Source organism: Anser anser, assembly GCF_964211835.1.
Source record: "Anser anser genome assembly, chromosome: 12".
In the NCBI taxonomy this organism is placed as follows: domain Eukaryota; kingdom Metazoa; phylum Chordata; class Aves; order Anseriformes; family Anatidae; genus Anser; species Anser anser.
The window spans coordinates 5305598-5331681 of record NC_139733.1 but is presented as its reverse complement, the minus strand read 5'-3'; the positions used below and the strand labels follow the sequence as shown (position 1 = coordinate 5331681).

Here is a 26084-nt window from a genome sequence, read left to right as displayed (position 1 = left end):
GGGAGCAAAGTGTTGCAGTAAGTCTGAGGACATTATAGTTGGAGCAAGGTTTTAATAGCTTTGGAAGAGAATTGGGACACAGAAGAGATTTAGCTGGCTCATGGAAGGTTTTCAACGGACACTAGAAAAAAGCATGAAGGTTTTTCTTCCGCTTCACATTTGTAAGTGATTGCATTAACATCTAGAAGCTTGTGTAGACCATACATTTCTAGATTCTTATTGTTTCTCTGTTGCTGGTAATTACTTGAAGTCCAGCAGCAGAATGTTGTTTCCTTTGAATTGCTAGTGGGTGGTGAAGTATGAAAATATATTTTTGACATAAGTGGGTATCCCGATTTTATGCAGTTTAGTGATCTGATCTTTCCTTATGCCAGTTGAGAAACTGCTGCAATGCTGCTGCAAATCAAAGTATCTGGTGTAGTGTTCAGCAGTGGCAGCATCATTTAAGCAAAGAAGGGGAAAAACTCTCCATCTAGTGGCAGTGTTGTTTGTAGCCAAATCTTAAATGCTGCTGGTAGTTCCTTTGTTTCTTTTGGGGCCCTATTAAGTCCCTTGATTAGACAGCTGGCCCCTGTGATCTCTTTGCGCCTGGGCACTGTTGAACTGTGCAAAGTACTCTGCTGTGAACTCAGAAAGCATATGGTATCAAAACACTTTTTTCCCTAATTTTGTATTTTAATGGTGAAAATAAAACTAAGACCTAAATTCTCTCTCTGTGTTATGTCTGTTATTTTGTTTGATCTACATACAGAAAATCTTGGGACTTGCCAGGTATTTAGATAGAATTCTCCAGGGGGAACTGCAGTAAGGTTCTGGAGATTCAGTTGATAACATGATCTCCTCCTACATTAGTATCTGATGAGAGGCTCCTTGTATCCATTTGGGGAGCACTGTGTCACCGGCTTCATCTGATTGTCTTTTAAAATTGTTTTTAGTTTTTCTAGCGATTCATGACATGCTTCATCAAAGTAGGAGCAGGTGAATTCCTGGTGTAATTAGGCTGGCAGAATGTATCTGCATTTTGGTAGTAGTGCCATCTAGTGATGGGTCCAGGGAGGACTGGTGGACCAAATAGTGAAGTCTGCAAAGGTAGGAAGTGTTCAGGGAGATAAAGACAGGAATCTAGCTTACAGTTCAGATGAATGGAAAAATCCAATTTTTTTGGTTCAATGCAAACCCATCCTACTTTAAGGAAGAAAGGACTGTTCTGAAGGTCTCTTTATGTTTCTTTTCATTGACCTTGAAAAACTGTGTGCACTATTTGGTGTACAACTACTTGTGCTGTGTAAAATAGGTAAGTAATTATAATTTTTCAATGTCCTGTTTATATAATAGGTAAAAACCTAATATTCCATTGCTCCATTTTTGCTTACTTGCAGATAGTGGCAAATTTAGTTCTTTATTGTGTGGAATTTATTCAGCTCTTTAAGCGCAGATTCTTCTTGCCACTCATACAGTGTTGATTTGCTCTAATCTTACTGTAATTAAGACATACATCTCACTCTAATTAAGGCTGATACATAGTGATGCTAAATGTTGAGTAATTAACACTTAGATCTGTGACTGCTTTTCAATAAATGACATCTGAAGTGAGCTATAGTATACCAAACTTTGGCATATATAAACATTGAACTAATATCAGGGCACTTCTATATGTGCTCTGTATAAGAGATCTGGGCAATGGAATATTATCACTATTATTATTTTTTTTTATAATTCACCAGGATAGCTGTTGGAAAAGCATGTCCTTGACATGAACTCAAAAAATAAATGGATCATGGTTTTGAGTTACAAATACAGCTTGCATAGGGCTTCTTGCTGTTATTTAGTAGAGCTTACAGATGCTTTTCTTAGTCTTATGTGAGTTAACAAAACATAGAGATACTTATTAACAAATGTGAAACCTGTTTTAATTCCACAGAAGAAACAGATTGGGATGAAGCAGGAGCATCTGGTTATGGTTTACCACATCCTTCAAGGACAGATGATATCCCTGCAGTAAGGTAAGAATGTTGCACTTGCTTTGGAAAATGTGTTAAAACTATAGTTGACCGTATGTAAATGTTTTTCGGTATTTTTTTTTTAACCTTGTTATAATTATACCGTGGTTTCAGAAGTGGTTAACTGTTGCACCAGTACTTTTTGCAGTCATGCCTGCTGTGATTGTAGGAGAGGAGCAAAAGTGTTAATGCCCCCTTTGATATACATCAAGCTTGTTACAATATATTTGGGGTAAAGTAGCTGCTTATGAAAAAAAAATACATAAAACAGCAGACTTTGCACAGTTTACCTGTTTGTGCATGTTTTTCTTCTGTTTACTTGTGTCTTGTGACTTCTGATCTGTGGGGTAAGATAGGCTCACTGAGACTAGATGGAGGAGAAACTGGGAGCTAGTCTACCACTAGTTGCTCAACTGAAGGTGTTGAGAAGTGGGTGGCAGGGGTAGCAGTGAGGGGTTTGTTCAGGGTACTTCATTCTTTTTGAAAGTAAAGTAAGCTCAACAGTAGAAGTTTGCTAGCAAAGCAAGCTTTGTTGGCTTGTGAACTCAGTGAATCAGTCCTATAGCTATGAATCTATATTGGATCAAAGTCCTCTCTAAATTAAGTTGATATAAACATGAGATTATTTTTCCAAAAGAAGTGAGAGAATCCTGAGTTTATAGTGCTGTAGTAGCATAATTCCTTATTTCTTCTGTTCTGTTTTTTAGGAACAGTTAGTCATTCTTCTGATCTAACAAACAATAACTGTTTCCAGTGGTAAATTTCTAACAATCAGCATGCAACCTTCTAAAATTATAGAAAGGTTAAAGGGTTCAAGCCTCGAGAAGCTTAACTTAAAAAAAAATAAATCCATGCTTTTCTTGGGTATTATTCATAGAGGAAAACTTTACACTTGAAATAGAAATGAATCATGAATAGGGTGTATCTCAAATTACATAATCCAGAATGTCATCTGAAAAAAATAAACAAAAACCAACCCTCTTTAATTACTTTCTCAAGGGTCACAATCTGCTTCTAAAAAATGCGTTGGTGTTGATAGCACAAAATAACTAATACAATCCTGTATTCTGTGATGTGCTTTCTCATTTTATACTCTTATGCAAGTTTAAGAATCTCTCCTGAACAAGATTTAGTCAGGTTACCCTGATCAAAAGATAATGACGTCAGTGAAAGGACTCTTAATGCCTTCAGCACAGCTTTATGAACTCAGTTCATCTGTAAGTGAATCCTGTAGTTCAAATGGTATGGGTTTTGTGTGGCAGAAAAGAAACATGCATTTGTAGAGATGAAAAAATTCTGCAAGAATGTTAAATTGAACATGGAAGCAAAATCTTCAGTATATTTCAGATAGTTTTCCTTTAAGTCTAAAACTATCCTTAAAAAGATACTGTTGAAACTAAGTTTTTTATTCCAAAAATAGTGTTGGTGAAATCTAGCTATGTATTTCTGAGTGTGAATTTTTGCTGCTTTGTGTCCCATGAGGGCATCATTCCTGCTCAAAAATGAGTGACCGTATTACGTAAGATTTAATGTAGAAATCCAGGGCATTACCTTACCTTTGGACTTGCTGCACATTTCTTAGGCATCTTTATTGGTAAGATATAAAGATATTTGTCCAATTTAATTCCTAAAGTGTAGTAGTTCCTTGTGCTGCTGCTGTTCGCCTGCCTGTATTTATACCGTCTGTCATGCCAGTAACAACATTCTGGTAAAACAGGAACAAATGAGATCAGTGCCTTGCAAAATTAGGAGCATGTGTTTAGCTTTCATGCAAACTTAATTTTCAGGACAGATTAATTGGAATATAAATCCTTTTTAGATAGAATATTATTTCTAAAATTTCTAAAAACAAAAAAAAATGGTTACTGGAAACATACTTAGAGGTGTTACAATCTAATGACACAAGAGCTACATATGAATATTTATCAGGATATTAGTTCTTCTGGAAAAGAGTATCTGTTGAAAGTGAAGCTCAAACAGGATAAAATGAATGGACATTTTATCTTAATGTACATCACTATTGCTCTGTCGTATACCTGAACAGTTTTATTCCATCTGTATTAAGAATGTTTTTTTCCAGCTTCATGTTCAAAGAACTATTATTACAGCAATGAACATTCCTTTTGAAGGACTAGTGAGTTATCTGACAAGCAGCCTACGCTTACTCTGAAAGCAAATCTGAAATCCAGAAGGTTATATTTTACCAATTTTATCTTGGCAAAGTTTTGCTGATTTTTTGCATACCTGGAAAAGAATCTCCTTTTCTAAAGAATTATTTTCCCTCGTCCCTCATTTTATGTCAAAACTCTACAGCAAGGAAGTATGATAGTCACAATAATTGGTCAAATTAGTCAAATTGGTTCCAGAAAAATTCTCAGTACTGTTGTAAATGCCCACATATGGTCTGATATCCTGTATGCCTTTTCAATGTGCAGTGGGGAGATTTCCAACAAATGCAATAAATTCCGAGTTACCTCCATGAACTGCACAGTACAGTTTCCTTCACTTAGTCCCAACACCTGGCAGTTCTTATATATTGTGATGGTCTCTAGGGCCTCAGACCCTTTGCAGTGATTATCTTTTATTGATACAAAAGAAACAGCTTATTGATTTTAATTTTAGCATGTCTGTTTTTCTCTTAGTGTGATCATTTACTTTTAAAACCACATGTGAACTTTTTTTATTTAGATTTTTTGTTCCCCAAGCAATTATTTTGATGGTCTGTCATTCAGTACTTAGGTAACCATACATAAACGCTTTTGACAGTATTTTTTACAGGAATGTAAAGACCTTAGAAAAACTATGTTTAATGTTGATCACTTTTAGAGGTGCAAAAATGCACAAAAAGCTTTCTCTCTCCCCACCCCCAGCTATTATTATGATCCTTTAGGAAACATCTCTAAAGATAGGTAGAGTTATCTGGGAAATTCTTGACTTAATCTCTGTAATGAATTTTTATTTTTAGTGCTATAAAAATGCAGTGTTTCCAGCTTTACAGCCACAGTCTTGATTCGTTGGTTACTGAACATGTCTGTCTGAACTGAAATAAAGCTTGTGAAGCAACTGAAGAACTTAGGCCTCCGAGATTAAGGTCCCTCAGAGGAGGAGGAAGAAAAGACATATTAATGATTTAATGCCAATGATAAATGGAAGATGTTGCACATATTAATAAATCTTAGAGCAAATGCTATACAGACAGGTTCATAGATTAAATATGATAAACTGAAGACAGTCTTTAGCACCAGAAATCTTTAGAGTAATCATTGTGAGAAGCTATGGAGGCAGTAGTCAGGGAGACTTATACTTTGTGTCCCAAGTATGTAATACTGGTTTTACTTGGACATGACTAGATGACATGGTAGTCTATGTTATTAGTAATAAAATGCATGTTAGGTTAACTAAAATCTTTAAAAAAAGAAAAGAATGTCATTTGTGTAACAACTATTGCCATGTTGTGAGGAATCTTTAGGGCTGAATGTGCCCTTCACATGTAAAACAATTTTACCATGATGTCTTGTGATGCTGCCCTACATCTCTCTCTCTCTCTCTCTCTATATATATATATATATACAATATATAACTATATATATATATATATTGTTTTGCAATATATAACAGAGAACTGGAGACAGGGACAACAAAATTGTTTATTCAGGAAATATAAAATGCAATGAGAATCTTATGTTTTAAACAGCTTTTTTATTGTTTCTGATTAATCCTCTTTTTCAGCAGCAGTAACACATCAGATTGGTAGGGAATAAAATGTGTAATCTCTCCTGAAGATCCATTTACAGTGCTATCTGATGATATGAAAATTTGGGAAGCTGCTTAATGCTACAATTAAGCAAAAGCATTGCTATCTGCATTTTCCCCTAAGAAGACAATTGTTCTTATACTAGAGCAAAACTGTATTCATTCCAGATTTCTGGTCTGTCTGTAACTGTATCAGTGTACACCAAATGTGAACAGGAATAGACACATTTCTCTTTCCTCGAAGAGAAATCAGATGTAGAGAAAAATCTGTAAGTAAAGCATTGCAGTATGTACTAAAATGTGTTTTACTTAATGCATCTCTTCAGGTCTTTACTTGGTCTCTTACTGAAAAGAGAAGGACTATGTATCTTGTTGCTGTCCTTTTTTTTTTTTTGATCACCTTTACATTTATATTCTGGCAGTTGAACTCTTTTAGACTTGCCTTTTTTTTTTTTTTAATGGTGGAATCATCAGCATGTCAGGGCTTTATTTATTTTTTCTTATTTTTTATTTCTTAAATAACCATATCTTTTTCATGTTTTCAGAGGTGTGGTATTTGCAAAAGACAGATCTGTGGATAAGGTCCAACTTCTGAAGCAGAAAGCAGTTGCTGGACCTCTAAGAAATATAATTTCAGAAGCTGAAAAAACAACCAATAATGTGGGAAGTCTGATGTATCAAACCAACAAAATAGCTATCGTTAATGGTAAGTTCTGGATGGAATTATGGACTAGATTTTAAAAGGTAGATATGGGATTCTGTTTATGTATTATTTTTTAAAATGGAATTCAAGGTTAAAACAAAGAAGTAAATGTTACAGGACCTGCGTTTTAGTCTCAGTCCTGTCATTAGCTTTCTATGTTTCTCCCATGGCTAATCAAACTTTCAGTTTCCTTAGCTAGTATTATGAAGCAGGGATGATGATGGACTTTTCCCACCACTTCATTATTCCAGGGGTGAAGTGATGGATATTTGCAAGGGACTCAGGTGTGCAATGATGAAACTTGTAAAGCATTTAAAAATTAATGTTGGAGCTAAAACAGCTATTACAATTGAGAACTTAACAAGCTGTTGTTTCGTATCACTTGTGTTGCTGTTGCCACAAGAAGTCATCTGTGGTTTACAGCCCGTATTTATTTCCAGTGCTTGTTCATGCTGTTAAATGAAAAAGCACAGTCCTGCTGAGTGATGTTTTGCGCTCTCATTTGTAGCTTACAGTTGATTAAGGCCCTGTGAGAGAGAGGAGGAGGTGATAACCACAGCAGCAATGGGTACTGAAGCATGTATTGAATCACCTGTGTTAAATAGCATGCTTGTCTAGCATGCTAGACAAGAACTAGCATGGCATCACAGGGTTGCTGCCCATGTTGCCCTGGTACACATTATAAAAAAAACATTAGCTTATCAGTAAGTGTCATTGGGAATGAATGATAACACTCAGTTGTAGTTTTGTCAAAATAAGTGAATGCACCGGTAGTGTCAACCAAATCTCCGCTTGATGACTGCTTTCTCTTGCCAATGACTGGCAGAGTTTGGTGCTCCTGCTTTTATGAAGACCTTTTGGAGAGTAGGAAAGAAAACACTAATGCAAAACAGGGCATGCAGATAAATACGCAGGCATTTTGGAGGCTTCCTGTTTGCGCATAAATGGATGGAGGTAGGCAGCTCATGTTGCAGCCCAGGAATTTATTTGAAGAGCTGAACCCTGAACTACATCTGCCCTGTTTACTTTGTGGCTCTGGTTAGGTCTTTCTTTCCCATGACACCAGAGACCCATGCCTTAAACAATCTGTTCTACACAATTCTCTCTCAAACTTCCACTCGCTATTCCTTTCGTGATTAAGGCAGTTGGAACTTTCCATTTACAAGCTTTTGATGAACAGTTACACATATCGTAGGGAGTTCTCTGTGTGTATATCTCATTTTGTGTATTTGTATATATTATGTATTGTATATCATTTTGCTTATGTTCAGTGCACTGTTTTTCTTTCACCAATGTAATTTTGGTAGTGCTAGTACTTCTTGTCACGTAACTATTGTTATTAAAAGGGGAAAAAAACTTCAGAAACTCATTGCATTCCTCTCTTTCCATTTAGGTGTTTAAAAAAAAAAAGTGAAGGAATTAAAACATTCTTCCATTCCTTTATTATAGGAGTTACAATAAACCAAAACCAATAGCAGTAATATTTCTATAGTTTTCATTTTAAATTGCTGTGTTCACTTGCTGCATGTGTTTTTGTTTTTTTGTTTCTATGCGTAAGCTACTTCTGCTGAAATTCTGTGCTTACTTAGTTAAGTTATTGAGCAAGGCATCTGAAGATAGGATTTAAATAGGTGGCGGCTGGGATTGGTTGTGCTTTTACTGGTTGGGTAAAGATTGAATGTGGGCAAAAGGATTTTAGGGAATAATTGCTTAGCATCTGTGTAAATTATGAATATTGATAAGTTTACCGTTATGATACACTTGTGAGGTAAAGGAGTGGCACTATTTCTGTTTTGTAGATGTGGAGTCAAAAATACAGGTTTCTGGAAACAATGTATATATGAAAGGGAAGAGTAGTAAGGTGGCAAAGGTAAATTTTGGCAATACCATGAAATTGTAATGCCTGCTGTTGCAAATCTAAATTTCTTGTAGAGATTATATATATAATACAGTGGATTGTAGAGTGGAGTTTTAAGCATACTGAATTAATTGCCTACGTCAGTTTTAAAGTGTTTAAGGTGGCATAGCTCAGTGTCACCCTACTACTACAGTAAATTTTAAATTCTTTCTTTGATTAATGGCAACAAGATGTTTCCTTCTTCCTATTTAGTCTAACCCTGCCCTCCATTAACAGGTAAAAGAGGTTCTACTGCTAAAGAAGACGTTCATGCTACTACAGAAAAGAAATACGATGTTGCTTCGCTGCAGTTGGACCTCATGCCTCTCCTCTCAGGTATTACTCTGCAATGAAGAGGCAGGCAGGGAGCAGCATGCTAGGTGTACTGCATGCCTCTGCCTCGGAAGCACCTATGCTGGTGGGTCTGGCTGCTGGAAACTGTTTGGAAGGATCCTTAGAGAATTTCATGGTTTGTCTCAAAGCCGGCAGGTTAAGAAAGATTTGGGATGTGGTTTTGATCTGGTGGAGGCTGACATCAGTGTGCCCATGTTAAGTTCTTGTATCCTGTTCTATTCAGAATGTGTTAGAATTGGGATGTTGGTTAGAGGAAAGTGGGTTATTTCTGAGACTTTCTGATTGTAACAAGGTTAACGTTCAGTATTAATGTGTTGTGCTATTTTTGTGTGCAGTGAATTAAGTCTTCCCTTTTTTCTGTGCATATAGACAGAAATACTAAGTGTTGCAGAGCACGGAACGAGCTGCTGCATGTACATATGAAGGTAGCAAAGCCACTTGCGGTGAAGCCGTTTCTGTGGCAATAACACAGCTCTCATAATGGCTAACTCAAGTGCATCTACAGGAATTGAAGTCACATAGAGCTACAATTTTGTATTATTATTTTTTAAAATCTGGTGACTTCTCCATTTGTTCATCATGCCTAATACCCTTTCTGCTTATCCTTCTGTGTTGGCGTCTGAGTGATCAGATCAATTTCTGTTTATTTTAAGCCTACCAGCGCTCAGCCAGGAAGAAATATGTTTTGGTATGAAGAAGTGTTGTTGCACTAGTTTCTAAGAACAGCTCTTCCTCATAAGATTGAAAGAGCAGCTTGTGGCATTACTGCATTGTGGTCCATGCCTCTTGTAACACCAGGGTGACTAATCATGGAACAGAATTTGAGAGAAAATAGCCAAGGTAATCTAACTGCCATTAGAAATGGAGGTTGTTGGCTGTCTCTGTGATTGTTCCCTGCAAACAAATCAGGTGCTGGCTACTATTTTCCTTTTTTTTTTTTTTTTTTTTTTTAAATACCTGGTTTGGGGCAGACATCTCAAAAAACTTAAGAGTAGATTGAGTCACTATTTAAGTTTCATAGCATCAAAGGTGTTAGAAACAGTGCCTAGTAACTTTTTATAGCATATGCCTGTAGTTCTGTCCTGCTGATACAAGGGTAGATTTAAAGTTTCTCACTCATTTCTCTCATTTCTCTCTATTATTACCCATTTGCTGAAGTATATGAATACTCTGATTTATGCAGACATTGTTGTAACAGAAACATGCTAATATATTAGGCAGATGTGCAGCTTTATTTACTTGAAGTGTTTAACATAATCCACATTTGAGATGTTTTTTTTGGTCGTAGTTACAATCGAACCTTTGGATCTACAGACAATAATGTTTTGTGATAGAGGGGACAGGGGGACAGGGATTGCCACTGTGTAGCATGTCACTGCTACCTCAGAGTCGAAGTACAGGGTAGCTCACAACTGCTGGTAGATGCCCAAGTGGATCCAGATGCAGTCAGTCTGTGCTAGTGTTTCAGTTCACTGTTTACTGTGCAACAGTCAGGTATTTCAACACTTGGAAGGCTGGCAAAAAAATCTTGTGTTTTTTCATGACAGCACTGTTGGAATGTGCTTTTACGTACATTGAACTCAAAGATAGTCAAAATTCAAATCTCTTTTGTATTTTATTTGAATAAGATATTAAGTAAATGTACTTCTGAGTAGAGGTTTGGGAAGAAGCTTCTGCAGAGAAGTGTTCTGGGTGACTGCTATGCTACTTTCTAAATAAGATTATTGCGTTACACCTTTGTGTAATGTAATAAAATTCCTGCCAAACATGTAAGCTTGTGTTTTGGCAGTTCTTAAAATACTCCACAGTAATTATCTCGGCTTGTCCACAGTGTTTGCACTCTTTGATCCTTCAGAGAAGCAATACATTTGTGTTCCATCCTCCAAAGAAACAGTAGGTCATAAAATCACAGATTAGTTGCAGTCTGAAGGAACCTCTATGGGTTGTCTTGTCCAACCCTCCTGCTCCAGCAGGGCCACCTAGATCCAGTGGCCCAGAACCACTTCATTAAAAATGTGTGGCATAATGTACATCTGATTTAGGTATAGGAATACAGGACAAAGGCATACATCTTCAGGGGTTGCTACATGCATCAGCACATTTTAGAATTTGAACTTGTCTTTGGCTAGCAGAGTATTAACAGGTAAGATAGTGTTACTTCTGCAGCAAGGGAAGAGAAGAGAAAAATTAATGTGTCTAGAAATAGTGAGTGACAATGACCATCAGAAGCAAAAATCTTAAAGGAGCTTCTTTAACAAAGAGTTTAATTGATGAAGAGTCTTGGAACTGCTTTAATATTTATGTTTATGTGAACTGTATATTTGCATCTTCAAAAAGAAACTTGTGTGCTTTCAACAGATAGCTTAAATAGGGCTACTAACGGTTTTGGAGACTATTTACTTCCTCACTGTAAAAGATAATACTTGAAGCAGTTAAAATAATATTTTTATTTTAATACAAATGCAGTGGAGGGTTTTTTTTACTAATACATATTGATGCCATGATGGGACTGCTTGTCTAATGGTATTTCGTCTTGTACGTTTCAAGGAGAAAAATCAGTGATCAGTCGACTGGAAGAAAACAATCCGATAGTTTTAGATGCTTATGCGACTTTCACTGTAGAAACACCTCTCCTGTCTGAAAGACAAAGACATGAATTGAACCCACTGATTATAAAGATTTATTCGGCTACCTGTCTCCCAAACACCCCTGTACCAATAGAAGTGCTGCAGGTAACATACACCACTATTTCTGTCTGGAGGAAATCCTTTGTTATCCTTTGTTACCCTCAGGTATCTTTGCTTCAAATATGGACATAGTTTGAAAGAGAGCTTTCCTTACTAGTAACAAAATTGGGTAATATGACTAAGATTTCCTGAAAGAGATGTGGCCAGATTAGTGCTTGTATATCACAGGCACTGGCAACAAAAAAAATAGTCCTTGTGTTTTCCAAGGGCAATAATTTATATGTAATAATCATATTTTGATTTCTGAGCATTGGATCTTGAGTAAGCCAGAGAGGTAGTTCAGTCACTGTGTTGTATTGTCTAAAACAACTTGCTGACAAGTTGATTGGCTCGTCTAGAACAACAGCTGTGTTAAAAATATTACTGGATTAAAAACAACAACAACAAAACAAAATGAAAACGTTTCACATCTTGAAAAATGCTGTGCATAAAAAAAGGTCTATATTGGTAAGAATATAGTTCAAGGGTTTTGGTCTTATATTTGTACATTTTAAGTGATGAGATAGAAAATATGTTTTCTTGTCAAATGTATGGGGTTTTAGGCTTAAAGAAATGCTGTTAAAAAAAGGCTCTTGTCTGAATATTGTGTATAGTGGATGTGAAAGTGAGATTAAAATTAAAAGATCATTAATTTCGGGAGCTATTTCATTGGCTCCCCAGTTGAGGTGGAATTATAAGGCAACAGTATATGAAAGATCCAGTCCAAGTTGCATCAGCCTGGTCTTTAATGTTAACAGGGTGTTCTGTTGTTTTTGTGAAAATAGTGTAATAATGTTATGTCAGGAACTTTATAAGAGTGCATGTAATTCTGTGATAGAATTTCATATTGCTGGGTTTTTATGACAGACTAGGCAAATTGGCCTAGCATTTATGAAAAGTGACAGGGAAAATATTTCACTGCATAATTTCTAATCTTTCATAGTTTCTGTAGTCTGCAGAGTGATCACAGAAGTTGACTGTTTCCCTTGCCAAATGTGGTGAAATCAAGAATTGTTGAAAGCCAGGAGTTGTCAGGGTGGTCCTTGACAAGGAGCCTTCGCTCCGTGCAGGCTGCTGGAATGCTGATGAGCGCTTACATGGAAAAAACATGAGTGTTGTGGAATGGATCCTGTTATTTACCCCCTAGATGAGTAACCAAATGCCTAGTAACAGAGATCATACTGTCCATTCCTTATAGTATCTTTGGATAACTGTTGAATTTTCTTAACTCCAGCTATAAGCATTTATTTTAGGCCTCAAACTCTACAAATGAATGCGGGGTGGTGGGGGGTGGGGAGATCTAGGAACCATTGCAGTCCCCTCCAGCATGCTTCTTTAATGATCTAGAAACAAGGAGTTTGTTGTTGTTGTTGCTGTTTTTGTTGTTGTTTTTTTGTTTGGTTGGTTTTGGATAAAGCAAAAAAGGACAAGCTAATGAAGGGCATAGTTAATTCCTGAAACCTAGGATCCAGGCATGTAGAATGACCTATTTGCTACCTTGAAACACACAGTTTGTGCCATGAAGTGCATCCCCCCTACCTTCTCTAGAAGAAAAGCTGATGATTCTGTGAGGTTAAAAAGAGGAAAACATAAATCTGCAAATAACCTGTTTCTCCCTATTCTTTGTTCTTTAGAGATTGTGCGTTCCCACCTACTGCAAATACAAATTTCACAACTTTCCACCTCATCAAACTCATGGGCAAATCCATGGAACTCATGTCTATTTTAAGGATGTGAATGTACTTCTAACAGGAACAATGAAACCTGGGGAATTAAAGAGGTATCTCAGAGGTCCACCTTTGGAGATTGAAGTTCATGATCGGGATAGAAGCATGGAAGACAACACAAAAATGCCATGTTTGTTTGGCGAGGATCAAGCAGATAAAAAAGTGGGTGAGGTGAGCCTCCCTGCTTGCAAATCCACGATCTATAATTCTTTTACAGAGAGCAAAGTGTGGCATCCACATGGGGTAGCTAAAGTCAGTCTAACAGATCTGTTGTTGGGTAAAAAGTTCTTGGCTATCAGTGCACCCATTCATAGCTGTTCAGTTCCAAATACAGGTGCTTTCAACAAGGAGGATAAAAATGAGAAAATAACAGAATCTGTTGATACTTCTCTATTACCTATGGGACATTATCTACAATCAGACTCACTTTTGAAAGTACGAGTGGAAATAGCAGTGCCATTGGGAATGCATGCAGAAATTGCTGATGCCCAAGTCACAAATTACCCATACGGTTATATAATCTACATTTTTGGCTACAGTAATTCATCTTTATTACATGATTTGGTGGAAGAGATTACAGAAATCAATGCTAATGCCCTCCAGCTGCACAGTTATCCTGTACACATAATTGGAATGGCTCTTGCTGCATTAATACTGAAAACCACACTTGAGAAGGTTTCTGAGTTGGATGTTGTTACTGGTTTTCACTTACTGGATGGAGCAACTCATCTCTTTGTCTTGGAGGGATTAAAAGACAAGGCAATCAAGAGGCTCTGGGATAAGCACTTTGAAAGGTAAGAGTGAAGTTTTTCATCAGGTATTTCCTTAGATTCAGGGATTTTTATCTAATTTATACCTCTCCCATCCCTTTCTTTACAAGATATATGGTCAAGTACATAGCTGATGTTTAATGTGTGTTTGTAGTTGGTATCACTCTCAGTGACTAGTACAAAACTGTTGAGGCATAGCATACTTTTTTTGTTAAGGTACTACATAGTTTGTGGGAACAACACCATAGTCTGACGATTCTAAACAAAAACAAAAATGTCCTAATCTTCCTTTCTTTATGTTTTGTTTTGTTTTCTTTCTTTTTTTTTTTTCCTTTTTTTATCCTGGCCATTATTTTGCTCAGAGCTGGTATGACCCTCAAAAGTTGAATTTGAATGCTCTTAGACTTGAGGCTTGTAATTGAGAGATATATTTCCTGTACATACAAGAACGGAAGATAAAGATGATAGTATGTTTCCATTTAATTGTTGATAATTTATGTAAAACTGTGTAGTGAATTATTAATAGTACTTTCTCTTAGCTACAGTAACAAGTCAGTACGCATGCATAAGGAAGAAGATAAGGTTAATTATGAAATGTTCTAACTTCAAGTTTCTTTGAGAGTAGTGGTAGAGGACAAAGTAAATGTGAAAAATTATATAAAGAATCTTTGACAACAGCTATCTTCTTTAGGCAATTTATTATCACAACTATATAGTGGTGCATGGATACAAGGTACAGAATGTACTTATAAACCCAAATAGGCAGCTGAAAGATGTTGCTTCTCAAAATGAACTCTGCAATTTTTCACACGTAATTGGAAGAGAGGGCAAGGAGAATGATTAAAACAAACAAACAAACAACAAAAAAAACCCCTTTAAACTCTATTTTAAAAATGAGATTAATGCACTTCACATCTTGAGGATGCATCTGAACAGTAAAGGCAGTACAGTTTAAAGAAACAAACAATATGCGAAGTACATGCCCAACTAACATAGCACGTGTTGTTTTAGTGTAATTCACATCGCTTAAACCCATGTGGAGCCCCGTGCTTTCCGCGTTCGTCACATACCTCTATCCTGGGCACACAAACACACTTCTGGTTGAATTTGGCCAGGGGAGAGCGTGGTGGAAAATCTGTCATTGTCTGTCATATCTATCATTGTTTGCTAATACTTCATGGGATCCAAAGCAAAGTCACTATGGGGAAGCTGGAGTTCAAGCTTTTTCTACCTTTATGTTTAGGGAAAATATGAAAAATTCAAAAAGAAGGTTTCCGTCACATCTCATGTTTAAAAAATAATCATTTTTATCTAGCACTGTAACATGTTGAAGCTTTCTGGTATTTTTTTTTTTTGTTGCAAGTCACTTCACTGCAATTACTGAAATTATTTATTGCATGAAAAGTCACATCTTGTGAGTGCTCGCCTGTAACCTAAACTGAAGTTTTGTTTTACTGCTGCAGTATGAATCTTGGTATTTTTAGTAGAAATATTTATATAATGCATTTGTATAGCTATAATAAGGCTGTTAAGGAGCATAACACTGATGAAACTGAGATGAGCTTCCTTCCAGATGTGGTTTAAAAAGAAAACCTGTTCAAATCATTCATGGTATAAAGATTTTGTTATTGTCATTGTGATTTTGTCCATAATATTTTTTTCAGAACAGTTCATGTGAAGGGAAGGCCGTAGAATAAGACATTCCATGTAAAGGACAAAAGGAAGGCAGTTTCATGAGAGAGAGTAATTGTACTGTAGAACTGAGGAAACCTGAGATACGGGCTGATGGATTTAACCTTGCCGTTGGGGTACTCTGTTACAGGACTTACAGACATGAAGATGGACAACTGGAAATACTATATAATTCACAACTGTCTTTCAGTCAACGCCTGTATACCGACCTGGAAGCTATCTTTTATCATTTCTGCCTCTGTATGCCGCTCTTCACTATAGTAAAACAGCCTCTGCTTTATGTCAGAGGTATGATTCCTTGGGCATGTTTCCAAGCCTTGTCCAGGTATGAGTCTTCTAGATTTGTAGTCAAGAAATTAGGAAGTGAAATATTATGAAAGAAGAGTGAATATTTCACATAAAAAGTAATATTCTTTCATTTTTTCCCTGATGAAAGCAATCTGTGGGCATGATGGGTAGTTCAGATTCTAGATGAGCTATGGTAAGTCAGAAGAGCATGGTTTACTAAATACTGATGAAGTGCTAAGTGGGTAGTGGTGAGTGTTTATATATATATATATATATAATGTTTATATATATATGTATATAAAAGAAAAGAAGAGGGGTTTATCAGTAGGATAGTGCATCAGAACATACCTGACTGTAACTGAAATAGAAGAAAGAAAATTCTGGTGTCAGAAGCATCAGCTGGTAAGGATTTTATTCTCTGCTTTGTTCTCTCAGAGAAGGTGGTATAGGACTGAGTGAAGGAGGAGGACTTGATAGATCCAGAAAGTCACGTGAACTAAGTGGGGAATTCTTAATTCCCTGCTTAGTGGGGGATCAACGGTACCAATAGTTTTGGTAAGGTAATTGGAGAAAAGAAGAATTTAGTGTGAGTTGGAGAGAATCTGTTTCCTCTTCCTGGCTTTCTCTTTTGGAGTTTTGTTGCATGATTTATTGCTGGATCTCTGCCATGTTGCTCGCTTTGTCAGTATGCAACTGTTTGCAGCTATGAGCCTTAAAATATCTTGACATTACATCTTGTGAGATGAATTAAAAAGGAGTGGATGAAGTCAGGCATGACTTCATTTATAGATTTATAAATGTATAAATCTATGAAAAGTTTTATGTGCGTGTCTTTTTGTTTATTTGTAAATTAAGACACATCTCTTGAGAGGTGGAAAAAGGTCCCATCCATCTTTGTTATAAGCAACTTGAATTTAGAAAGCAGAGGTATACTGTGATTGCCTTCTTTTTTGCCATTAAATGACTGGCTTGTTTAAATTAACTTCTGAACTGAAATTCAGCAAAGGTTATAGGAAATGAATGGGGATATTCAGTCCTGAGACAAGAAAGAGCAAATGTCTCCTAGACATCAATCTGATTTCATAAAAAAATATTTTTAATGTGATGTTATGTGATAGTTAATGTGTTAATATATGTGCAAACTCATAGCATCCTTCCCATTTGCCCTCCCACATCCTTGCATTTTATTAAAACAAATTCAGTAATGTGTGTTATGTCTAGATTACCCACCTACTGCAAGTTTTATTTTGCATATGTCACACTGCCTGGGCAGTTGCTGGAAAACAAACATGGTACACCTCTAATTTGGCAGGCTCGTTTAATTTACCTGTCTGTTTCTACCCGTTGGCTGACCCACATATGTTCAAGATGTTTATTTGCTGATGACTAATGAAATTTAACTTCATTAAGATAACAAAGAGCAAAACCTCTAACTTTACACTTAAAGTTCTGAAGTTCACTCATTTTAATGATCTGCACGTAACAGGTGAACCTCTCCACATATCTGTAATTTGTTTCAAGTTTATTCTAGGAGATGGTGAGGAAAAGAATGCAATAAGAAGGTGACTGGTGGCCATCACTGTGATGTCCGTAAAAGTCCTTTCTAATTTTTTTTTCCTTCAGCAATGGCTGGCAGATACCTTTCTTTCTTTAGCTATGTACCGGCTAAATAAATATTTGAGGTAGAACATAATGTAATGCTGCATATTTTAGATACTTGGTGGTTAATTTTTTTTGGAATTTTTTTGCAGTATCTCCTTTCAGGGAAAAAAAAAATCAGCACGTTGGCTGCTGTGCACAACTTGCTAGATAGCTGCAGGTGAGGTTCCTGCTGTGAAAGTAAAGGTTTTGGGATGGCTGGGGTAATTTTAAATGCAAGTGTTTATTCTTCCTATAGAAAGAAGTCAGGCTGCAAGAGCGATCACTCTACTTCATAGCAGTCGTTGCTATAAAATCAGAGAGCTGCAGTTAAGCCACTTGAGTAGCTAAGAACAGTGTTCTTCTAGACACAAGCTCTTCTCAGCAACCCCCCATCACAGATGAGTGAATTGTGTCTGCCACACTGAGTGGAAGAGACAGCTGCCAGGCTTCTAGCACGTTAGTCCTTTTTGCCATAGCCTCGTTCTAGTGTGTCAGTAATTATGCAAAGAAATAAAAACAAATTCTTCACTGGCATATGCAGATGGTGAACTGTGTTCAAGAGAGTCTCTAACTTGCAGGACTGCTTTTTTATGGCTTTTTTTTTTTTGGGGTTGTTGAGGTCAGTCCGTGGTTTAATGTGTGCAGAGCAGAAACTGTTGCTTCTTGATACGTTTCCTTCTGCTAGCATTAGCTAAAACTGTAATTATAACTGTAGAAACACTAACAAACATGTTTAATATACAGAGTGGTCAATTTCATTTTTTATGTACTAATATAAACTCAATTTCAGTTATTAATGCTGATGCAACTTTGAAATTAACTTATTTTATTAGTTGTATGTATTGCTCTGAAATAATGATAAGGAAGTAGTGTTGTTGAGGTAATTTTACAATGGAACTGCCTTACAGTACTCTGTAGTTACTCTCCCCAAATAAATGGTTATGTAAGAAAAGAGTGAATAAACTTCCAGTTTCAGGAAGGAATCCTAATACTGTATTGGGTTATCAGCTAAATTGCTATTCCATGGCCTTTGCTATGGCCTGAGCCAGAGAGGGTGGGAATTTAAGTGAGTCTGTGCAAAGTGTGTGCGCATGGTGTTCGGTAGCTGTCATGTATTTAGAACCACCTTTGCATTAATGCTAGGCTTTGCAGGCCAAATTTACTGAAAAGAAATTAAACATGACTTTCGTGTGAGGTAAATATTATGAATAGCATATAGGATAGAAGTTGATCAGAATGAGATGTAAAAGAGGCAAGGCAGGGTAGATATAGTGGGTGTTCAGCATAAATAAGGATCATGCACTAGAACCAGTATGCATGAAGAGTTTGCTTTATTGCCTTTCCAGTCGGAGAGTAGAGAAATTCAGCAATTAATCATTTATCTTGCAGCTAATTCTAGTGTCAGCAACATTCCTAGACTCTTCCTCATAGTTTTATTTAACTGCTAACCTTCTTTGTTGCTGCCAAATACTAGCATGACTGAGGTGACCTGAACTTCTTAACAGATATTTCAAGAAGGTTGTGTAGTTTTTCTCCCAGTAATTTTAACTGTAATGATTTGATTGCAGTAAAGATTTTGTAAACTAATAATGTGTTGATGTCTGTTTGTAGGCTCAGTTACCTCTGTCAGTGTAAGAGGTTGAGGGATGTGATTCATGGGGACCTGCTGCCCTCAGCAGAAATGATCACAGTCTTGAGTCAAGAGTATGGCGTACCATTAACTGATGAGGATCTCTTCACTCGGAAACCTCCAGTGCCCTTGTTTTCCTCTGATGCTTGTATACTATCAGGAAAATTTAGCAGAGAGAAAAAGACAGTATATTCTTCATTAGACAACTACAATGAAAAGTATGTGCAGTGGAAGAAAGAAATGGCAGAAAAAATGTCTTTTGAGAGAAACCACATTAGGGTGAGTAGTGAGGCATGAGAAGCAAGCCTAGCAAAACTTCATATCCTTAATCACCTCCTCCTTCTCTTGAAACAGTGGCTCATTAGACTTAAAAAAACTTTCCTGAGGTCTTTGTAGGTATTGTAACAACATTATTAAAAAGTGCACAGTAAATTTTTGTGTATAAGTGACCGTTTCTCAAAGGGGAAAGCAATTCTAGTGCTTACAAGTAAAGAGAGGAGATGGTGTGTGAGTGGTAAGGAAACTAATCGTTTAAAGGATTTGTCATTTTTGTTTTGAGATTGGTTTCTATTTTTCTTTGTCCTTTTCTTCTCCATAGCTCCCCCAGTGTGCTTTAGTGCGTTACACAGGCTTCAGCTGCTGTGTGGGGCCAGGCCAGCTAAGCTCATATAAAAATTCTGTTTCCTTCTCTTGCCCTGAAAAAGACCTACTCATGTTTGGACAACCAGAACAATTAACTAAATAAAACCAGCAGTTGCAGACAGAGTTGAATTTTAAATAAATTTTGAAGACTTTTATTACATCTTCTGGCTTGTTACCAGCAGCCATATGCCCCTCCTGTTGCCTCAGGGAAAACACATTGAAACTAAAACCTTTCCTGTGCATATAGACATCCAAGAAGAGAGATCATGTATGTTTCCAGGGAGTCTGAAGTGTTTTGGAGTACATTGCTTAGATGAGGACTCTAGCCATTCCATGGTTTGTGAGGAATAGTCGTGAATGTTTTTAATACAAAGAGGTTTTCCCTGACATCAAAAGCTATGCTTCTACATGAGGGTACTGTCCTGGAGTTACTGAGAGACATTTAACTTCTGAGTATTTCCTTTTTCACATTTAGTCTGTTGATAAAGGAGTATCAGATGAGGCTAGAAAAGAAAACAATCTTAAGTTAACTGTTCCTGGTACTTGTATTTATAACGTCACAGGAGGACGCAAGCAGCAGCACTCTTTGGCCCAAGTATTCTATGTAGGTTATACGTAAGGTAATTCTGTTTTTTGTCTGAAGTTTGCAGTCTTCCCAGTATACGTATTTTAACCAGTTTTCATTTTATACATGCTTTTGAATCAAGAGAGAAAGAGGACTGGGAAGTCCTCTGTAGATGAGAAAATATGAAATACTCTTTTAATAGCTGATAAAGTAACCTTTTCAGACTTTTTGATGTAAAAAAAAAAATATTTTGGAGTTAAAGCACTGAATAGATTAGGGAGCTTTTCAATGTTGTCACAGGGAACTGATATCCAAAATACAGTTTACCCCTTTTGCTGTAATTATCTATTGTGTCAAAGTCTGAATTCAAAGCCCTAACTGCAGTAAACACAGTTGAATAATGTTCTTAAGTGAATGAAAAGTTATGAGGGTTTAATTACACTGTGTCAGCAGAGAAATTTGAAGAGTCGTAATGAATATTGTTACACACGTAACTATAATTGCTGGGGTGTTAATAAAATCATAGAAATGAAAGAACTAATTTTATTTCATCTGATGAAGACCAGTATCTGCTCCAGAGCAGCTCTTTAGATCTGCAGTAGAAGTCATTCTCTGGTGAGTGCTTGTCTCCAGTGCAGTGCAATAGTTTCACAGCACGTCATGTGCAAGGATGAAATGAGGGACTAATCTGTAGAAAAAATGGTGCTATTTTTTTAATAAAGTCTTTTTATCAAGTACTTTATTAACAAAGAACTGTTGAGCGCTAAATATATAAATGTAGGGTTTTAAAATATTAATGTCTTTTTAAAGTTTTTTTAATGTTTACAGTATTGGTTGCTTGTTTGTAATTTTTTTGTAACACTCTGCATTCCTAATTCAGGCAGAACTCACATGTAATCTCTATTTGCAGGCTAACATTGATGCTATATGTCAACTTAAAGGAAAGATGAAAAAGCCAAAGTTTGAAGCTTTCAGGATATATCCTGTTGATGGCAAATCTGTTTATAACTACAGCTCTCAGAGCCTGAATTCTGCAGAACTTGCAAAGAAATATATTCGCCAGGAAATGGCAAAGGTGAACTGAGACATGTAAATGGAAGATCTTAGCTTGACATGTGCAGTGTTAAAAGAGAGATGAATTAAATAGGTATACATTGGTAACTTCTGTATTAGTACATAGGGTGGGAAGTTGGTACCCCAGAAGAGGTGTTCTTTTTTGCTGTGTGAAGTTCTGCTCTTAATGTTGTGCGTTATAGTCAGGTTGTCTATTCCCCATGACTTGGACTCTAATTCTGAGCGTGGACTTCGGTAATCTTTCCAGTTCGGAGTCCCACACGTTTATAAGTGGAAGAATTTGAGTAATTGCAATGTTGAAGTATGCAATATAAAGTGATTTGGAGAATATATTTAAGAACACATTTGAAGAATCACATTTATCTGCTTTTGTCTGAACAGCTGGCTTGAATCTTAATAACAAATGTTATTTTCCTGTCTGCTAGTGGAAACTATTATAGCTCTGTGGAAAGTGTTCATGTTACACCCATGAACAACACAGTATGCGCTAAAATTATTTTTGCAACCATAAGTAAATGAAAATAATATTAAAAGTATGTCATTCCGTGATTATTTTTCAGAGATCCCATTATAACACCTGATAGTAAATTGATTCTTGGATCATAATAGAACAAAATACAAAAAATATTTTTCTCAGTATTTAATGATGGTTCTTCTCCCTGTATAATTTTGATCTGTGATTAGTAGAAGCCTTAGGTAATGAAATGGTGCTGGTTCTGTCTTAGATTGTACTTTTCAGGGAAATGTTCTCCTCTCCCAGCAAAGGGAAGTTCACATTAACAAAAACAAACTTTTTTTTTTTTGTAGGAACCAAAGAACAGATTCACTTATTGTTCTGAGTACCTGTCAGCTACATTTGACCCAGTTGATGTGGTTGCTGCCTGTAAGGAATCCTTTGCAAAATCCAAGAGCATGTGGCTGTCACCGGATGGATTTGTATTTCCTGGATTTAAGAGCAGTATTGAAAGCAACCTGCACCCTCAGATGCCTGACGAGGCACGTCTGGAGGAGTTAAGCCAGGTAACATTAAACTTAAATGAATTGTCCAAAGTGAACTGAAGCGTTTTAGTATACTTGAAAGAGGTTGACTGCTTTAGCATTTGGAAGTTGCTCTTGAGGGATACAGCCCAGGCAAGCTCTTTTGAGGGTGACACCTGTATTTGCAGTTTGGGTACATCAGAACCTAGCTCACCCAGGTGATTGTTTGGATACGCAAATTCTGCTCTGAACACATATAGAAAACCTATTTGCCAGTATTAAATGGGTTTTAATAGGTATTAATGGAGTGTATGATGTTTTGATTTACATGTACAAGTGGGGTCCAGCAAAAAAAAATTTAACTCTTCCCTGTTTTGAACAGTCTTCAACATTCAGCATTGTGCATGCTTAAGCACATGTGATCTGCTGTTAGGCAGGAGATTTGTATGTTATCAGAATTGGCAAGATAAGGAAATAAAGGGATAGAACATTTGTTGTTGTTATTATTATTATCAGGATCAGTCAATTTTGCCAAGTTAATTGAACACAGACAGCACAGAGTGGAACAAGCTGAATGCTTGGAGGCTTGTTACCTTTCGATGACCATATCTTGCAAGACTGTGTTCATTTAATTTTTTAGACTTTATTTACCATGCGTTTTTTTCCTACAAATGGCAATAGTTTCTCAGAAAGGTTAGAGTGTAGCTGAAGTGAAAGAGTTAATGAAAACAGAGTGCTTTCTTCTGTCCCATGATGTTGGGGAATGTACCTTCTCTTGATGGGGGAGAGAAGTTTCACTGATCAAGAGTAAGCGAAGGTATAATTTTTGGTGCCTTTTGTTGAAGAGGTGAAACAGAGGAGGGGAGTTGGGCAGTACAGGATGGAAAACTTGACAAGCTGAAAAAGGGTAGCAAAAGGAGTAGCAGGCTTACAGTGCAGCAGCTGTTGATTGACTCCAGAGTTACTGAACTGAAGTAAATGGGAGACTGTGACATTTGGTGTGGGATTAAGGGTTGCCTGGTATGTTGTATTGACCATTGGCAACTATGGATGGGATGAGAGAGGGGAAGAGATCTGATGTCTTACCCTGAATGACACTAAGTGTAACCTGGCAGTGCCGGTAGCTGGGTAGCATCAATGCCAGCTGTGGCATTGAAAGAAAGTAGGAAGGAGGCTCCCTCTGCTCAAACGGGGACTTCACAGACATGACCAGCATTGTTTTTGTAATGGAGATTGATTCTGAATTCACGTGTTACCAGACAGGTGGAACAAACAAAAGCAGAAAACTAGAATCCCATTCGGAAGCAGTCTGATTTTCACACGTTGCTTCTACAGACGTTTCTGTTTTTCTTCTGAAACACAGAATGTGCCCCTCATTTGTCACATCATCCTGTGGGAGGCAAACAAGTTCTTGGAGTTTGTCTAGTTTCCTACAATATTGCCATGCAGTTTCAGCACTCACTCAGCTATCCTTTAGCTGCACAGTTTTAGGTAAAACATTGAAAATACGGGGCAAACAACAGAGCGGGTATTACTTTGTAGTTTAGGAAAGATAGTTTAGTCTGATTAATCTAACCTCTATTTCATCAGCGAGTAGTCAGAGGGCCACAAAAAGTTGAACTGTATTTCACCATTGTGAGGATGAATATTCCTGCCATGTTTCTAGTGTATGCAGAACAAGCTGAAAAGCTACTTGCAGAGAGAAGTGGTCCTGTGTAGCAAAGTCTGGCAATTGTTAGCTCATCGCCCAGAAATCTAGCTAACTTATTTTTTGTGACTCCTCCCTTGTGATTTTAGCCTGGCTACTTATCGGGGTTCAAATTTAATTTAGAAATGGCAGGCGAATGCTCTGCATGCTAACATGGAGCCAGTGCTGTCACGAGACAGATGGAGCTGGGACAAACGGCACGTTGATTTTGATCTCTACACAAAGCCGCCTGTGACAACAGCCCCACTGACAGGTAATGCATCTGTTAAATTGCTCATCCCAAAGCTTTTAACTCGAAGCTCTGACATATGGACCTGAAGCCCGTTCAGTTCTGCCATCGAGGGAAAGGAGTGTGAACGCCAAGAGGTTTATCAGGGAGGTCCATGGACTGCAAAAATACTCACTCTCAAGCAAATGAAACATTGTAGGATGTAAGGCCTTCACCATCCTCCGATTTTACCCCTCCAGTCGCTTAACTTCTTAGCCTGAGTTCCTTTGTCTACAGTATAGTATGACAGAAGGGTGCAGAGCCTCTTTGGCTTATTCTTCTGTAAAGCTAGCTCTGTAGGCTGCCCGATCTTCCTTTGTACGTAGGGATTGATAACAGTCAGCTTTTGTTGCTATCAAGCTCAGACAAAAGCTACCTCACAGACGACAAGTAATACCAGAAAATGAGTCCAGAGGGGGCCTGAGATGAGCCAGTTAAATTTGCTTGCTATCAGCACAGCAGCCTGGAGTGTGTGCCTTGGTGAAGTGGTCGGTGTATGTAACCCTGTGTTCACCTGTAAACAGTGAAAGAAAAAGTTGCATTTAATTATGAATGCAATAATACTCTATTTCTAGAAATAGAGTAGGATACTATTCTAGAATACTAGAACTAGCATCTAGTACTAATTCTAGAACACTAGAATAGTACTCTAGTATTTCGAAAGTATTTTGAAAAGTTGACCATGTGTTTCTTTTTGTCCAGAACCCCCTGAGATTCACTGGAGTGTAGAAAATAATAGCTTTATTGTTGTTACTGGAATCATTGCTCTTTGACAAGTTTTCTGATGGTACATTACCCTGTAACTTGCGAAACACTCGGTTAGTGCAATTCTTCTCAAGTGCTTCTGACAGAGAAATGCTTTTGAAATTAGGATTAATTTCACTTCCATGTGTTTCATGGAGTTTACAGGACTGTGAATTGTCTTTGCTGTGAGGCACTAGCCATTATTCTAATACCATTATCATCTGTTCTAGCTGAATCCTTGTGAGAAAGGTTGTTCCTGGTAATAGCAAGCTTTTAGCATCCTTGTTCAAACATTCAGAAGTTCTTATCTTTTCCATCTAACTGCTTTCTATTGTCTGCTTTTTCTTTTACAATCTGTTGTTGACCTTGTGAAGATGCTACTCGGGTTGTGCAAACTGCGTTTGATGATACCAAGCTGAAAGTTCACCGGTGCTCTGCTGCAGCTGAATTATCCACACGCAGGCCAAGAGCCAGTCGTCAGCTCCAGAAGCTCCAAGGACTTCTGAAAGATGAACCTCTGAAATTCTCACTCAGGAAGCCAGGACTAATTTTGAAGGTAAAGGGTAACTGTCTGTGGATACTGATCTTGGCACCTACCTTTGTGTAGCAACAGCACTCCCGTACTTCGTGGCAGGCAGATGACAGTTTAGCACAGTAGTTTTTGAAGTAAAAATATTTGTTAAATTGATGCTGATAGGATTGGTTTACTCAACCTTACAAAAGTCTTAGAAAAACATCAGACAGCGCAGAAAATTAATTTTATTTTTATTTTTTAATTCTTTGCTGTGTTAGTCAGAGATAGTGGATCATGGGGGAGGAGTTCTGTTCAGTTAACTAACTTGCCTGTCTGCGTGCGGAAGGGGAGAAAGGAAGAACATTTTTTTGCCAGCTGGCTTAGCAGCTTTGAAAGAAATTATACTGTCC

General features: G+C 37.2%; 1 protein-coding gene across 11 annotated transcripts in view; it reads left to right on the top strand.

Annotated features, from left to right (window-relative positions):
• CFAP92 (cilia and flagella associated protein 92 (putative)) overlaps positions 1 to 26084 on the top strand; it is a 120574-nt gene that overhangs the window by 81477 nt on the left and 13013 nt on the right. For 9 of the 11 annotated variants that reach the window (XR_014571733.1, XM_083796406.1, XM_083796403.1 and 6 more), the window contains 11 exons: positions 1922 to 2003; positions 6299 to 6459; positions 8591 to 8689; positions 11255 to 11439; positions 13068 to 13954; positions 15753 to 15947; positions 19163 to 19460; positions 21299 to 21463; positions 22270 to 22482; positions 24272 to 24401; positions 25535 to 25716. Coding sequence is in view for 9 of the 11 variants with exons in the window: in XM_083796406.1 (XP_083652532.1) it covers positions 1922 to 2003; positions 6299 to 6459; positions 8591 to 8689; positions 11255 to 11439; positions 13068 to 13954; positions 15753 to 15947; positions 19163 to 19460; positions 21299 to 21463; positions 22270 to 22482; positions 24272 to 24401; positions 25535 to 25716 (2597 nt within the window). In the remaining 2 variants the exon portion in view is untranslated. Of the gene's footprint in view, positions 1 to 1921; positions 2004 to 6298; positions 6460 to 8590; positions 8690 to 11254; positions 11440 to 13067; positions 13955 to 15752; positions 15948 to 19162; positions 19461 to 21298; positions 21464 to 22269; positions 22483 to 24237; positions 24402 to 25534; positions 25717 to 26084 lie in introns of those variants that run through there. The other 2 variants (XR_014571734.1, XM_083796408.1) reach the window with 2 other exon arrangements.